This window comes from Ictalurus furcatus, chromosome 20, assembly GCF_023375685.1.
Source record: "Ictalurus furcatus strain D&B chromosome 20, Billie_1.0, whole genome shotgun sequence".
In the NCBI taxonomy this organism is placed as follows: Eukaryota; Metazoa; Chordata; class Actinopteri; order Siluriformes; family Ictaluridae; genus Ictalurus; species Ictalurus furcatus.
The window spans coordinates 16,259,515-16,275,980 of record NC_071274.1 but is presented as its reverse complement, the minus strand read 5'-3'; the positions used below and the strand labels follow the sequence as shown (position 1 = coordinate 16,275,980).

The window sequence follows — 16,466 nt, the reverse complement described above, 5'->3', positions numbered from 1 at the left end:
GCAGGAGTCTTCAGGACAGAGGAGCTTATAGACTCTCTGTTTTCTCTGTAAAATTACAAGCTTTTTTCAGAGAGCGAGAGCAGGAGATACTAATGAGAGAACTACTGTTTATTGCAGCTATAATGTAGGTGAGAACAGGAACTAACTTGTCTCTTGCTCAATGGTTAGGGCATTGGACTACTGATCGGAAGGTCACGTGTTCAAATCCCATCACTGCCAAGTTGCCACTTCTTGGCCCTTGAACAAGGCCCTTAACCCTCAACTGCTCAGTTGCATAAATGTACAATGAACTGTCCTATCACTACTAAGACACTCTGGATAAGGGTGTCTGCCAAATGCCATAAATGTAAAAGTAAATGGATATTCAACAACATTAAATCTAACTATAAACCGTTAAAATGTGTGGCATTAGTCCATCCATCTTCTACCACTTACTCCTTTTCAGGGTCATGGGGAACCTGGAGCCTGGGACCAGGGAGCATCGGGCACAAGGCAGGGTACACCCTGGACAGGGTGCCAGTCCATCGCAGGGCACAATCACATACACACTCACACACCCATTCATACACTACGGACACTTTAGACATGCCAATCAGCCTAACATGCATGTCTTTGGACTGGGGGAGGAATCCAGAGTACCCGGAGGAAAGACCCGCAGCATGGGGAGAACATGCAAACTCCACACACACAGGGCCACGAACCCTGGAATCGAACCCCGGACCCTGGAGGTGTGAGGCGAACGTGCTAACCACTAAGCCACTAAGTAATTCCTTACTTAATCAACACCTTCTGACTAAATCAGTTTCAAACATTTAACAGCACCATGGTATAAACAATATAATCTTGTCTGTTAGGTGTATTCTCTTGTAAGCGCTCTAAACAATAAATCCTGCTTTAAAGTCCTATATTCAGCTGCATTAAAGGCAGACAAACAACTTTTCTTTATATACAACCTCAACATCATTAGCGTGTTTAAACCCATTGGTTTCTTTTCACAGGCCACTTGGTAGCAGGGATGAGACGGATTTCATCCCAGCATTGGATTTTATGTCAGTGGTCATGAATTAGAGTAGCTCTTACTCTGCATGGTTGTGCTGGAGGGCTCGGGGAACAGCGGGATGAGGAGGAGGTAGATGAGGTAGACGAAGGAGAGCCAGTTGTACCTGAAGAAGCATGCTACAAAGAGATGGGACAAACAAAACCAGACATAGGTTATAAAAAGCCTCACATACAGTAGCCTGTAAATGCAATGCATACAGATGGGTGACAAATGAATGGAAATAACAGTGGCTTTGTTATGCTGTAGTATTTTGTTGGTATGGTTTGAGTCCACTGCAAATCAATGAGCATGCGCATTTAAATGATTTCAGACCTTCACGATCACCAGATCTCAACCCAATCGAACACATAATGGAGATTTCGGAGCGAAGTGTTAGACAGAGCTTTCGTCCACCATCATCAAAACATCAAATGAGGCAATTCTGTTCGGAAAAATATTGTTCATCCTTCTAGTAAAGTTTCACAGACTTCTAAAATCGGTGCTAAGCTGCACTGAAGCTTTTCTGGCAGCTTGTGCTGGCTCAACACTTTATTAAGACACTTTACGTAGGTTTATCATTTGTCACCTGTCTGTACAGAGCAAGAAGCTATGAGAGCATCAGATGTACTGGGTAAACACTTTGCACAGATTTAACACAGAGACACAGAGACGCGTAAGGCAGATGTCCAAATGTTACTGTCTAGCGTGCGAATGGAACAGTGCAAAGAGTGTTTGCTTGGAAAGAATTTTGGACAGTGTGTCATTGTGAAAGTCCCAAGTCCAGGTGTAAAAATGCCAAATGTATGAAGATAATTTTAGACGTTTACATTTTGTGCAGAAATGTGAAACTGCTTTAAAGATTTGTGCAGCAGCCTGGGAAAACTTTTACATGGTGAAATGTTGATCATTTCTACTATGTATTGAAATATGTTTCTTTTTTGCATCTATCTCAACCGCAAGTAAAGCTGTAGCATTTTAAAGTAAAAAAAAAGGGGTAAAAAAAGGTACATCTTAGGAATTTCATTGTGACTGTGTCACAGGAGCGTCATGGATATTTTGACAGGCGGTCTCTGATTACAAACTGAATTATGACACAGTTTCACTACGGCACCTAGCTACCGAACAACTTGATCCAATCGTGATATTCAGTGTGTGAGGAAATCCCACTTAGCTAGCAAGATTCAGACTTATTATGCCAAACTGTCTGTTTTTTACCAGCCTGTTTGTTCAACTGGCTGCTTATCCTACATCTTTGCAGCCTAAAAAACATAAAAAATTACATTTAAAAAAGCATATAAAAGCAGGCCCAAATCATGGAAAGTAAATTAAAGCATAAATAAAAAAAATTCCACATTGTGGAAGTACAGTACGTTATAAGCAAAAAAAAAACCCACACAAACAGCAAAATCTGGTCAAAAACGTGTGCGTTCTGAGATGCTTTTCTGCTCACCACAGTTGTAAAGAGTGGTTATTTGAGTTATCATAGCCTTCCTGTCAGCTCAAACATTCTGGCCATCCTCTTTTGACCCATTTCATCAAGAAGGTGTTTGCACTCACTGGATGTTTTTCCCCTGCACCATTCTGTGAAAAATCTAGAGACTGCTGTGTGTGAAAACCTCAGGAGATCAACAGTTTCTGAAATACTCAAATCTAGCACCAACAACAACCAAAGTGACTGAGATCATATCCCCCCCACCCCCCCACCCCCCATTCTGATGTTTGATCTGAACATTAACTGAAACTCTTATCCTGTATCTGCATGATTTTACACATTGCACTCCTTCCATATGATTGGATGACTGGATATTTGAATGAATTAGCAGGTGTACAGATGTTTCTATTAAAGTGATTGGTCAGTGTATACTGTATATGCATGCACACTCCAATCCTACAAACTGTTTTAAATATTAAAATATTATTAACATATAAATGAGAAAAAGCTTCTGGATACTTATATGAGTTTATAAAAGGCTTGCTGATGAGTGTGGAAAACTACCAGGCCTAGCTCCAAACAGGTTTGTGGGTTACGGTAGGTGTCCAAGCATTTATGTCGCATTAACGATCATTTAAGCTAATGACAATTTAAGATAAAGATCATTTTGTAAAATCTAAATAAGCTTTACAGATCTTTATTGGAAAGACTTTGAACAGGTGGTAGGCAATTAAGGTCACAGTTACAATAATGAGGACACTAAAGAGACCTTTCTACTGACTTTGAAAAGCACCAGAAGAAAGGTGCCGATGGTTCCTGCTCACCTGTGTGAACATGCCATAGACCTGCTGCAGGGACGCATGAGGACTGCAAATGTGGCCAGAGCAATAAACTGCAATGTCTGTAATGTAAGAAGCCTATGATAGTGCTACAGGAAGGACAGCTGTTCGTCCCTGCAGTAGAAAATGACATGTAACCGTGTGTCCCCCCCAGACGTGATCGAGAACTTGCAAATGCCTTGGTGGAAGAGTGGGGAAACATCTCCTAGCAAGATCTGACTAATCTGGTGCAGTCCATGAGGATGAGATGCACTGTACTTAAAGCAGCTGGTGGCCACCAGGTACTGACTGTTACTTTTGATATCGACTTCCCCTTTGTTCAGGGACTCATTATTCCATTTCTGTGCGTCAAATGTCTGTGAAACATGTTCAGTTTATATATCAGCTGTTGAATCTTTTTATGTTAATACAAATATTTATACATATTAAGAAATTTGCTGGAAATAAAAGCAGTTGAACGTGAGAGGACGTTGCTTTTTTGCTGAGTATATAAATAATATAATGCCTTTTCACACACCGAGTCAGTACAGTTTAATGGAGTATTTAAACTGCATTGTGAATTTATACAGCGTATCAGTGTTCTTTAGTTATTAATGGGCCCTCAGAGGACTAAAATGAGAGCTGTAACTTATTTTTGTCATTTCATCAACAGAAAAGTGCAAAACTAATCAATTCAAACACAGGACTAGAAACTGTCCTGTGTAGAGGACCTGCAAAACAGTGCAGAAATGGACACAAATCAGACGAGTCTTGTGTCTAACGGCCACGTCTTTTTATCTTTTCAGTGTGTGTAAAAGTGAAGGTGAGAAGAACAAGGCACATCTGGCTTTTCAAGAGCTTTCTTGGCTCTGAAGCGTTGTCATCCAGATGGCAGCAGCTGGATGGCTGCTAATCCCACCATTTCCCACAAAACACTCATTTGACCCGAACAGTTTTACATTGTGAATTTAATAAGCTTGGGTTAAACTGCAGACGTGTTCCCTCAGAAACGTCTGAAACGTTTCAGTGAAGTGGAGGACAATAGTCCTCCTGTCATTTTTACTTCCTAATTCAAACTCTCAGTGCTCATTGTCTGCCAAACAGCTTTGACTATAACATACTGTTAAAAATAAATCTACTGGTAAGCTCTGATGGAATACAACTATGCTTACTTCAATTGGTGACTCAACTTGCATCAAATGTGGTTAAATAAGCAATATTACACAGTAAAATCCACAGTGTTGAATTAACATCTACAGAGTTTATTCATGTCCAATTGGAAACAAATTCATCACTCTAGGTGTGTTTCCATAGTGTTTAAATTAAACATACACTTTTAAAGATCTGAACAGCCTTTCAACAGGTTTCTATCATAGTGGATACACATTAAGTAATGATTATACCACTTTGAGAAAAATAACCAGTGATGAGGTAGTGTACTGACGTTACAACCCTGAAATTGATTATGTTCCATTAACAGCACACCCCAAAGTTGTTTTATCCTCTTGTACCACAACAATTTGCAGACAGTTACATTTTTTTTTCATTAATGAACCAAACGCCTGATTTATTCAAATTGTAATTACAACCCCAATTCCAAAAAAGTTGGGATGCTGTGTAAAATGTAAATAAAAAGAGAATGCCATGATTTGCAAATCTCATAAACCCATATGTTATTCACAATAGAACATAGAAAACATATCAAATGTTTAAACTGAGGAAATGTACCATTTTAAGAAAAAAAATAAGGCAATTTTGAATTTGATGGCTGCAACGCGTCTCAAAAAAGTTGGGACGGGGCAACAAAAGGCTGGAAAAGTAAGGGTTACTAAAAAAACTAATTAGGTCACTTGGCAACAGGTCAGTAACATGATTGGGTATAAAAAGAGTATCTTAGAGAGGCAGAGTCTCTCAGAAGTAAAGATGGGATGGACTCTGGATGGAAACATATAGCCTAGGGTTAGGCTATATGTTTTTTGAGACGTATTGCAGCCATCAAATTTCAAATTACCTTCTTTTTTTCTTCAAATGGTACATATCCTCATTTTGAACATTTGATATGTTTTCTATGTTCTTTTGAGAATAACATATGGGTTTATGAGATTTGCAAATTATTGCATTCTGGGGTTTTTAACACAGCGTCCCAACTTTTTTGGAATTGGGGTTGTACATATAAGGTATGTAGAACCGCTGTGAAACAAGTTAATTACTTCTTTTTTTCTCTCTTTAAGTTAATAAGACATAAAATGCTACTTGTCTTGTTAATTAAGAAGCCAGGAAGCACAAAAGTCCTCTGTCCTAAAGGCTTTCTCATGTAAGAGAAAGTACTGACTGTTACAAAGAGCTGGCAAGATAAAGAGCCTCCCATAAATGTTAAATAAACATCTCCTTACACGTTTTATTATTACAGGCTTAGTTTACATGTGTCCGGAATACAAGTACCAGTGAATGAATAGAACGAGCACATTAATGTGAGTGTGAAAAGTAATCAACAGCACTGTGGTATAATAGAAAATCTGTATTTTGACATGACATGACATTCTTTTAAAAGGGTTGATCAATCAGACAAGGTTCACAATTGTAAGCAATAAATGAAAGCAACTAGCATGAGAACACATGCATGCGTTGACATAATATCATAATATTGATTCAAATCAGCAAGACATCATAATGAATGGAAACTAGTTTTGCCAGTTAGAATAAAGCCAAACGAAGTACCAATATTGGCTTCAATATACTTGTTAGCTGGATTAGAGTCACTGAGTTGAAGTAAAGCAAGAAATATGGACTACAGTTAATAATGGTACTATTTTTTTTGTGACCACATACCAGCAGGTCTGCTGAAGATAAGAATAAATAAGTACCAGCTGACAGCACAGGAAACCATTAAGCACAATGACATATCACTACAACATATATCCTGCTGGTAAAATCAGCAACCATGCAGAGTGCTTTCTGAGAAAGATGTGGGCAAAACTGGATAATGGTTACTTGGCAATCTTGAGATTTGAAATTATAACCTTCAAAAATCGCAAAAATCCTTGGGTCATGAGTTCAGATGGTGGTCCTAGAGCTCATAATGTGGTGTGCTCGTTGTCAGTCAATTTACCAACTCTGTAACCAAAGACAGACGACGACAAAGTTTTGGCAATGTCTCAGAATGTGAGTGCTCGTCTACAACGTTTGTCTATAAGCCATCAACAGGAGGATGGCGCTGGATGGTGCAAAAATAAGGTAGTGGCAATGGCAAACCATAAACACATACGCTAACTGACTGGAAATTTCCTCAGGCTCACTTTTAAAAAAAATTCTGTTTACAGGACCCTGTTTTTTTTTTTTTTTTGCATGAGCCTGAATCATGCGGATTGATGATGTAAGCAGAACCTCATTTTCTTTAATCACAGATCTACCGTTAGAGAATCTTCTTAGTAAAATTTGACATGGAGAACACCATCAGTTTACACCTGGTTGTTTCATGCATCTTGATCATCAGGATTATATCCGGATAGAGATTATCCACATACAAATGCAAGTTTACAGTAAATCCCTTCAAGACAACTTTAAAACATTTCAATTAGATAGTTTAAATCACTTCATATTTTATCCGGTTATATATTTCATCCAAATGTTATATAAGCGTAAATGAATTTGCCTCTCTAAAACCAAACCAAACCCCCTCCTCAAGGGAAGTCAATATTTTTTTTTAAAGGTGGCAATAATCTTTTCCATAAAACAGCTGAGGAATAAATGAGGAATATAATAAGAAGTCTGGGTTATTAGCTGGTGTGCAAATTAAATCTGGCTAACCAGAGAAGGATGAAATTCTTATCAGGTCCAATCCAAGATGCACGCCCTGTCGGCTTCAGATATCTTTTGCACACTTTTCTGGCTACAAGCTTCAGAACCTTGAAGGTTGCAATCTGACTGCTTATGTTATTTCTGTGTATGGGCACTATTTTTAACAGACAGTAGCATGAGCATACCTAAACATACAGTCATAAGTTCCTTAAATTCTCTCTCTAAAACTTATCAGAGATTTTTTTGGACAAACTTGCATGTTTGCCAGCAGGCTATGGGAAAAGGTCTACACGGTTGGTCGTCTACAATGTCAAGGTCTGTCAGTATGCATCTTTCTGTGAAAGTATTGCATGTTTGTTAACAAAATGTACCAGCAAATGCTAGAAGGCTGGCTGGTGAGATGTTTAATTTAGCTATTCAGTTTCACTTTTAGCTTTCTTCACTTTATTCACTTTTAGCTGTTCTAATTGAAATCAAAATGCTCTTCGTTGAATTCTTGGAGATGATATGAAATATAAACTGACCCACACCTATTTACAAGTTTTCTCTGCCAGTCTTTTCCCATTAGTAATCACAGCCAAGCTTAGAACCACAGATCCAGGACAGCCCTCTATCAAAATATATAGTGTGTTCTGTAGATCACATTTAGGTACAATTAATGAGGGTCCACTAATAACAATATTATATTCTTATGTAACAGCCAGGCAACAGTAGCTTATTTAACGAGCTGTGATGGTTTTCATAACCTGGTTCTAGTTCAGAAATATGACTACAAAAAGCTGTGGTTTTCAATTATGACACTCATGGGCTTGCCTTAACTGTCGGGTTTGATCTGCGGTACAGCAAACTGGCTCAGGAATAATTGATGCCTTTTGAAAAGGGAAAGCCACATCAACTGTTGTGTTTAAAAACACTTACTCTAATGTTCACCCTATACATCCATGGCGTTGGATCAATCTTCATTAGTTTTGACATTGCGTAGCACTGTAAGCCTGCGATCTGAGTAAGAAACTGAATTTATACAAGATTACCATTTGATATTAAATCACAAATAAAGCCTTAAATGTCCATCGTATTCGTTTTACTAAAATTTACAAACACATCAACTATTATCAGTCTGATAGTGTTCTGTTACCTCACTGCGTTACAAGAAATGTAAAATTAGCATAAAGTTTTAATGCTTTTCATGAAAGCATGCAACACACATTATCAACAGCATTATAGCACAAACACCATCATTTGGAGGTCATTTTTTAATTTGCTTATATGCTCAAATTAAGAAAATCAGCCTGAACCTTTATTATTTCTTATAGCCATTTTTGCACTCAGGCTTTTGGAAAACCAGGCAACAATAAATTGCGCCTCTGTACCTGACTACAAGTAGAAACCCTACAGCAAAGAGTATTTATCACCTAGACATGTCTAAAAACACTTCAGTGCTCCTGTTTCTCAAAAATGCATTCGTCTTCAATAGCCATGTCGAGTTCCTGTCACGTTTTTTCCTGTTACTGCACATTCCTGTGATTGACCTCTGCTTATCCTCACTTTTAAAAAAATAAATCATCAAATATTAAAGGTGTGTTTACGATAATGGGCAGCCAGTTTTTCTCTCCTCTGATGCCACATTATTAATTCATGCGGTTAAAACTACTTTCCAGCGATTAATGGTAGACGCTCCACGGCTCAGTGAGATTGCTTTCTGAGGAAAAAGAACAGACTTTCTCAGCTGTCAAACGATACATTATCGGCCTATACAGTTGAGTGGATATAATCTACAGAAAGCGCTGTGGGCAGGCTGAGAGGATGACTCTTATGGGTGACAAGTGACATCCGTTGCGGTCAACCGTACATCAAATTAAGCCATCGAGTTTAGAAATTAAGGGGGCATTATCTTGTTGATTACAGTTAGCTTTAAAATGAAGTGCTAGATGTCTGATGGGATACAGGAATACGAATGAATCAGACAGCGTGAAGGGTCCAGTTCGATAATTGTGCGGGCTCTGCACTATTAGCAAAAACATTAGAGATCTCCCATTTGAGCTGACAGCAATCAAGCCTCACTGCCATTAAGACTATAGCCTGTGTTGAGAAACACTCAGAGAAAAAAATTCTGACATACGAACATATCAACAGCCTGTGTGTCAGGTGAAAGCTGAAAGCCTGGGCCATATGAGTATACAGTACGTATGCTACGGCATTAGATACTGACAGTCATGAGCAATAATCTAATATTCTTATATACTGCCTAAACGTAGAGTCTAAATTAAATAATTTTGACATGACTGTACTTATTAATCTTAAATTGTGATGCACATTAACTGGTGAATGAAGAGCACTTCTAACACATACGGTGTGTACATAAAGACAGCTGGACACACATGACCTTGTACGCAAATATAATAAATGCCTATTACACTGTAATTCTCTACTGATGTAATATAGATTATTTCCTGCAATTATTTCCAAACATGAACGCTGTAATGTAGAAAGGATATTACATAATTTTTTTTTCTTACCAAACCTAAACCTAATTCTGATTTTAATGAGCGCCTCGTTTTCGGATTATTTTTGGTTCTTGTAAGTCACCACCTAGCATAACATTGTCAAACACTGCAGGAGTCATTAACCCATTACAAACACATATGCGCATAGTGTTATTGGTGTTGTTTTTTATTATACATATATACAAAAAATGCTAACTTTTTGCATATTAAAAATATAACACATATTTAACATATAGAACTAACAAAGATCATCTTAATCACATTAATTTACTATTTTGTGGGGTTGTTTTTTTTTTAGAAGAAGAAGAACTTTTAACAGAGCTCTTTCATTAGGATCAACCATTAAGGATGCTTGTAAGGATGTCTTGTAAATCATTACACACTCAAAAAAAAAAAGGGGACTACCCTTCCTTGGTGTGGTTATCTTTTGTACCTTTAATATCTATATTTCACCAGCAAATGTGGATCTAGGGTACCTTTAAAAAAAAAAAAAAAGATCTAAGGTTAGACTTTAATTACTTTAAAAGCTTTAAAGGTACACTACTGTACTGTATTTGCACTTTTCTAGGTAAAAGATAAATAATAAAGGGAAATAAATACCTTTGTCTGGTATCTTTTTATCTGAGGATGTAGAGCTCTATACGTACACTCAAAAAATGAATTCATTACTCGTACTTAATTTAATTGGAGACATTTTTACACAATTTAATTTAGTTCATTCCAAATAAATCAGTTTAGTTGGATCAACACAATTTGGGTGGTTTAGCTCAAATTAACTTACTCTAGTATGCTTAATTAACTTTGTGACATTTGTCAAACTACATTTTCTTATGTGGGACCAAATTAATATTTGTATGAATTTACGGAGGTTGAATTAATTTTCTTATGTGTAAACGAGCAGTTTCATTCAACATTACACACAATGTATATGATGAATAAATAAGAAAAAACTGATGGCAGACATTAGTATAGATCACTGAGTGGCCACAAGCCTATAAGCCCAAGCTCCACTCTTCGGCACAATGGTAACCACAGAATTCAAAAACATTACACTGCTTCAAATGTCCAACATAACTCAACATTAAACGCTATCATGTCTTTCCCTTTTCTAAAAAACATAAAATAACGCGTAATCCCTAAACGTATCAATAAATTTAAGCAAGCTGGGAACTACAGATCCACTGCCCAGTTAGTTATAACAAAAATTATTCATGTACCGGTAGTTTTTACACAAATGAATAAAGTAAACTTCAGTTTTAAATATATTAGCTGGACTGAACAGTGAAATGAATGTTGTGACAAAATGTTCAAAAATCGTGTTACTTTAGCTCATTCTAAATAATTAAACCAAACATGAGGAACAAAATCTATTTTTTTTTTAAAGTGTACTTCTCTAACTGGTTTAGAAATGACATCTTAATGTACATATGTATTAAGTATTGAGTGTAGAATTTATTTTAAAGATGCAAAAATAGGTCTGAAACAGACCCATGTCTACGTCAGAGGAAGTATTACATCAATTAGGGGACTGAGCTAAATGAACACCTATAGTGTGTACATAGGTCCAGGTGGTCACACATGAGCACACATCAGGTTAGAAGAGTTGTAAGTGTTCATTCAACACTGCAGGTGTTAATTCAACACTGTATATATTTCAGTACTGTGTAACATGTGCTGTCAATAAGCCAGTAAAATCCAGACATCCTGCTACAATTTGACAGCAAACACCAACAAAACATAACCTTATCTGACAGCTGGAGCTATCCGAGCAATAGGAGCTCGATGACTTCTTTACGCATTGCCCTGTGCATCACTCTTCACTTTTTTTGTTACCTTTTTTTGTTTTTTTTTGTCTACTCACCTGCCGCCAAGCAGAAGGGCAGCAGCAGTCTGAAGATCAGTCCACACACCACCTCAGACGCCATCGCCCGGGAGATTTCTCATCCAGCTTGAAATGCAAAAGCGGTGAAGTCAGAATAAAACGTGTGCTATTCCGTACATTATCCGTTCCGCACGCGCTCTGCTCCACTCCCGCATCATGCGGACATGTGCGAGCCGCACAACTGCCGCGCGCAAATGATCTTCTCAATCTTCCACTTACTGTTATTCTTAGTATTTTCTTACTTTTTTTTGCTTCCCAATTAAAGTCCGCGGTCCAGATAACCAGTCCCAGGATTTTTTTTTAATAAAGTCGGCAAAACATTAATTAAAAATCAAACAAACAAAACAAAACAACAAGTCACATTCTGCTCTGTGGGAAAGTTTCATTCTTTTTCCTTTTCCGTTCTTCTCACTTCAGGATACTGGATCAAGTTTATCCATCAGCCATGTGCTCAAACAGGGCAAACCCAAAAGTTACTGCTTGTAGTGTTGATTCTCCAAAAGCCTTTTTTCTTTTTCTTTTTTTTTTTCTTTTTTTTTTTTGGAACATCAAGTATTATTGTGCGTATTTACCGGGCTCGGGTTCAAAGCCAAGCGACGCACTGGACTGGAATATTTTTTTCTGCGCACCTCAATCAAAACTCTACAAGGCTGAGATAACGCTATGAAACGCTGACCAATCGGAGCGCACTAACTTCCTACACGATCAAACAGATAACCAATAAGAATCGAGAGGAGGCGGAGCTACTGATCCACTCTGACAGGGCAGTTCATTTTGAGCTCGTTAAAAAAAAAAAAAAAAAAGGAGCCTTCTAGAGAAATGTCTGTGTTTGATAGCCAGTCACATTATTTTCCACTTTAGTAGCGTGATTGTTTAGATACCTCTACACAAGTCCAGCCGAAACAGAGGAAGCTATTTCAAGAAGAATGTAGATAAACAATTATGACCGATTCAGCTCAAAATACAGGCCACTAATGCACACTGTAATGGCCATTTGAATCAGTGATCAGCATGTCTTCATGGACTCAAGCAACCACAACAGCTACACTTACAGACTATATTTGTACAAAGAAATTTGATTTATTTTAATTATTGGGGGGGGGGGAGAGAAAGGACATTCATATACTCCTGAGTTCTCCAGAAGCACACAATAAAAATGACCTATGCTAAAACAAATTCAACTTGTGTCTTTAACAATAATTTACTTACATTACCGTAAACATTTTGGTGTCCTACAAGGTATTGATTCAAGATATCAAATCAGGCTCTGTGTAATGCAGAGTTTGTTAAATATTCATCTATAATAAATCTGATTTATGTTAAGTTGGCTACTAATGGTTTTGATTAGGAAGGAATAGCTGGTGCTACATTGTGTTGCTTCTACATTATCTTATAACCTACTTAAGGATCACTTTTAGGCATAGAATTACATTGCCACTGTTTTTCTAAAAGCAATTAGCCTACTGTATATAACCTCTTTGTAGCTTTTAGTGCCTAACAACTTCCTCACAACTAATAATAGCTACAGTGACATACTGTAGCTTGCTTTTTGTCAATTTATTTCATAAATATCTTGAATTTTATGAAATATATTTATTTCATAAATATGTCTATGAATCAAGAGCTCAGTGGTTTCATCCTGGTTGATGCTAAACGTATCAGATAAACGTACCAGGTTTTCACAAACTGCCATTGCATGACATTGGATACCGGCCATACAGCCAACTCAGGACTTACTGGTAATGAGCAAAAAATGAATAAAACAAACAAGGAGTGATACTTTCTATGTAGTTATATTTTAACCATATTTCTCAAGTACTGTGATTTATTCTGCAAAACAGAATTCTGGTTTCAGATTTATTGGACCTCTATAATTACAGTAATAATTGGTGAACCCTTTACTGGAAGAAGTGAGAGCACTGAGCCTTAATATGTAAGGTCTACAAGGTTGAAGACACTTGTAGAGGGATCTTAGGCCACTCTGCCATAGAAAAAAAATTCAACACACATTTAAGCAAGTTTACTGATTCCTTCAATTCAGACCACATTCAGATATTTTCAATATTGTTTCAAAATTATCTTGTTCCTCCAAGGACAAAGTGTTAACCTCATGGCAGAAGCAACCAAGCAGCCACATTTTTCGCTATAGCAGGTGGCACTTAACAGAAACCATTATGCCGACAATCATCAACAAATTAAACCCCAAATCAGCCCCAAAGCATTACTGATCCACACATTGTCCTTTTACCAAACAATGTGTATATGTCCAAACACTAATATTACAAATCATGATTCCAGTTGTAGTTCCAATGGCACTTGGTGAAGTTCAGGGATGGTGTTTGTGCAATTGTGTATACACAAATGAAACACTCAAAACTCAAAGGGACAAAGCACAAACAAAGTCAAGAACAGGCAGAAGGTGAAACACAGGAGGAATCAAAACATGTAAAGAAATATCGGCAGTACAAATCAACAGCAATAATCTGCCCCAGGGATATAGACTAAAGAAGCTTAAGTATACGTCCGGAAATGTACAGCCAACCGATCCCAAAGCATGAGGCAGGAGCAGGTGTGTACGAGTTGTGATCGTCCAATGGCAAGTGGCGTGATGCATTGCAGTGGACTGGGCTAAAGGAGGAGGTTGAGACAAGGGACACCCATCCTACAACCAACATAGACACATGAATGGCACATAGTACAAACAGAAATACGATTGAGACACAGTCATCTGTGATCAGGAGTCCAAGAGAGCAAAATTGGCCATGCTCTCTGGTAGGAGGGATGGCAGACTCTTTCTCCCCCTGAATTACTAAGAAATTGGGAGAAGATTCTTGTTCTTGGTGGATAAGTATGGAACCCAAAGTAGTCTTCTGCTGGTGTAGGCCATCCATCTCAAGGTTCGACTTGTATGTACTGAGATCCTTTTCCGCTCACCACAGTTGTAAAGAGTGTTTATTTTAGTTACTGTCAGCTACTTTCATTTTGCTGTGACCTCTCTCATTAATAAGTCACTTCCTACGGTAGAGCTGCCACTCTGAAGATGTTTTTCACAGCATTCTGTGTAAACGCTAGAGACTGTTGCACACGAAAATCCCAGGAGATCAGCAATTTCTGAAAAACTCAAACCTGCCCATCTGGCTGGCTGAAATCACATTTTTTTTTCTCCCATTCTAATGTTTGATATAAACTGCAATCTTTGACCTTTATTCATTGCACTGCTGCTACATGATTGACTGATTTGATAATTGCATGAATGAGCCGGTGTACAGGAGTTCCTATTAAAGTAGCATTAAGTTTACAATAAAAGTTGTTGTGTTCTAAGAAGTAGCCTAAATAATATCCCTGTATCTACCAGTTTATGTAAACTTTCATCTAATTTTAACATAATAGGGTGAATATGAAATGCTTTTTTGTGTGTAATTGTTTTGTTCTTTTTAATGCATGGAAAGATGTATTTTTTGAAGAATGTTTTTCTTGTTTCTTGAAATGTATTTTTATTTAGAACAAAATGATTCCACATTGACACTAAATGAACCAGTTAGATCAGAAGTCAGTCTAGAATGCTCTAACAGTATTCAAATTAAATTATATTACTGTTTCCATTGATAGTCATTTGGACTATGTCATTTTGTAATTGCATTTATTCAATAGTCAAGCCAAGATTGACAAATGGTAGCAGAGACAAACTCTTTCCAACAGAATCCAACATGGGTGTTTTTCTCCAGTCTATTTTATTGTTGCATTTAGACTAAGAAAATGTTGATCACTTGTATTTTATTTTCCAAAAATCTCTAACTGAGCCAATTCTAAAGTTTCACTAAAGACCAACAGCTATCAGAAATATAACTGATTTTCTAGTAGCAGCAGCCATGGCTTACTGGTGCAGGACAGCATGATCTCATTTGCTCTTGTTAACACAGCTACTTTACTCAGGCAATTCTCTTCAGGAAGCAAATGACCAGCAATGATGCTTTAGTGGCAGAAAGTCAATCAATACAGAGCAAAGTAGCATCCATTGATTGATGTCGATAGTTTTTAAAGCTATTCTCCAAAGGCCTAGTCCTTGTGACTAACAGACACCAGGAAACAATCCATAATTCAGGAGATGTTAAGCTCACAAGCAAAATGCACACAATTTTCTTGACCCATGTTCTTTCCTTGGCAAAGCTTGGGAGCTTTGATTATCCATCTCCCATGAACATCAAAATGATTGATCACAAGACTCTTATTTAATGCACAAGGCATTGATTGTAAATGATGGCTCACAAAACACATCGCGATTGATGTTTTGATACCGCTAGAGGGTATCTGTTGGAATCCAAAAAAATGCAAAGGCATTAACAAGTTCAGCAGCTTTACTGTTGAGTTTATTGTTCCCCAGCATTTACAGACAATATCATTTGTATATGTGGATAAAGACAATGCTACTGTAACCAGTAAAGCGTATCAATTCATATCTATTAATTCAGTAACGTTTGGTTTGGATATCAACTTTCTTCTGTTTAACCATTGAAGAACTATTAAAAATCTAATATCACAATTGCCCCTATTCATTGCGTAGAACCATAAATGACTGAACAGACCGCAATACAGAGGTGAACAGTGCAGTGTGTGTGGTTTCCTGTAACTTTAAGTATCACTTTAATAATCTTCATCATCATATGTAAAACATTCATGATGCCTTGTTAACTGCAGAGCATTAAAGTTTCCCATCATCATCTCCATTATTGAAGGCCATCTATACCATGAAAATCTGCACTTAAGAGCTAGCCACTCAAAGCTTTTAGCACACTTATCACACAACATTGTACTGTAAAGCTACTTCCTTCATACTGTTTGTATACAGGTTTACATTCAAAATGAGCGGATGCTTTTATCCAAAGCAGAATCCAATCCGAGCACAGAACATGTCCCAAGTGCTACAAAACAAAGCTTCCAAAGATAATTGTAGGAAGAATAATAACAGCAACTACTAAATACAAGAGCAAGTAGT

General features: G+C 37.4%; 1 protein-coding gene across 1 annotated transcript in view; it reads right to left on the bottom strand.

Annotated features, from left to right (window-relative positions):
- Positions 1-12,715, bottom strand: part of LOC128623991 (piezo-type mechanosensitive ion channel component 2) — a 99,642-nt gene extending 86,927 nt beyond the window's left edge. Inside the window, exons 1-2 of the mRNA XM_053651238.1 lie at positions 11,453-12,715; positions 1,081-1,176 (exon numbers count right to left, since the gene is read on the bottom strand). Coding sequence (XP_053507213.1) covers positions 1,081-1,176; positions 11,453-11,516 — 160 coding nt within the window. The 5' untranslated portion in view covers positions 11,517-12,715. The remainder of the gene's footprint in view (positions 1-1,080; positions 1,177-11,452) is intronic.
- Positions 12,716-16,466: the final 3,751 nt, after the last annotated feature.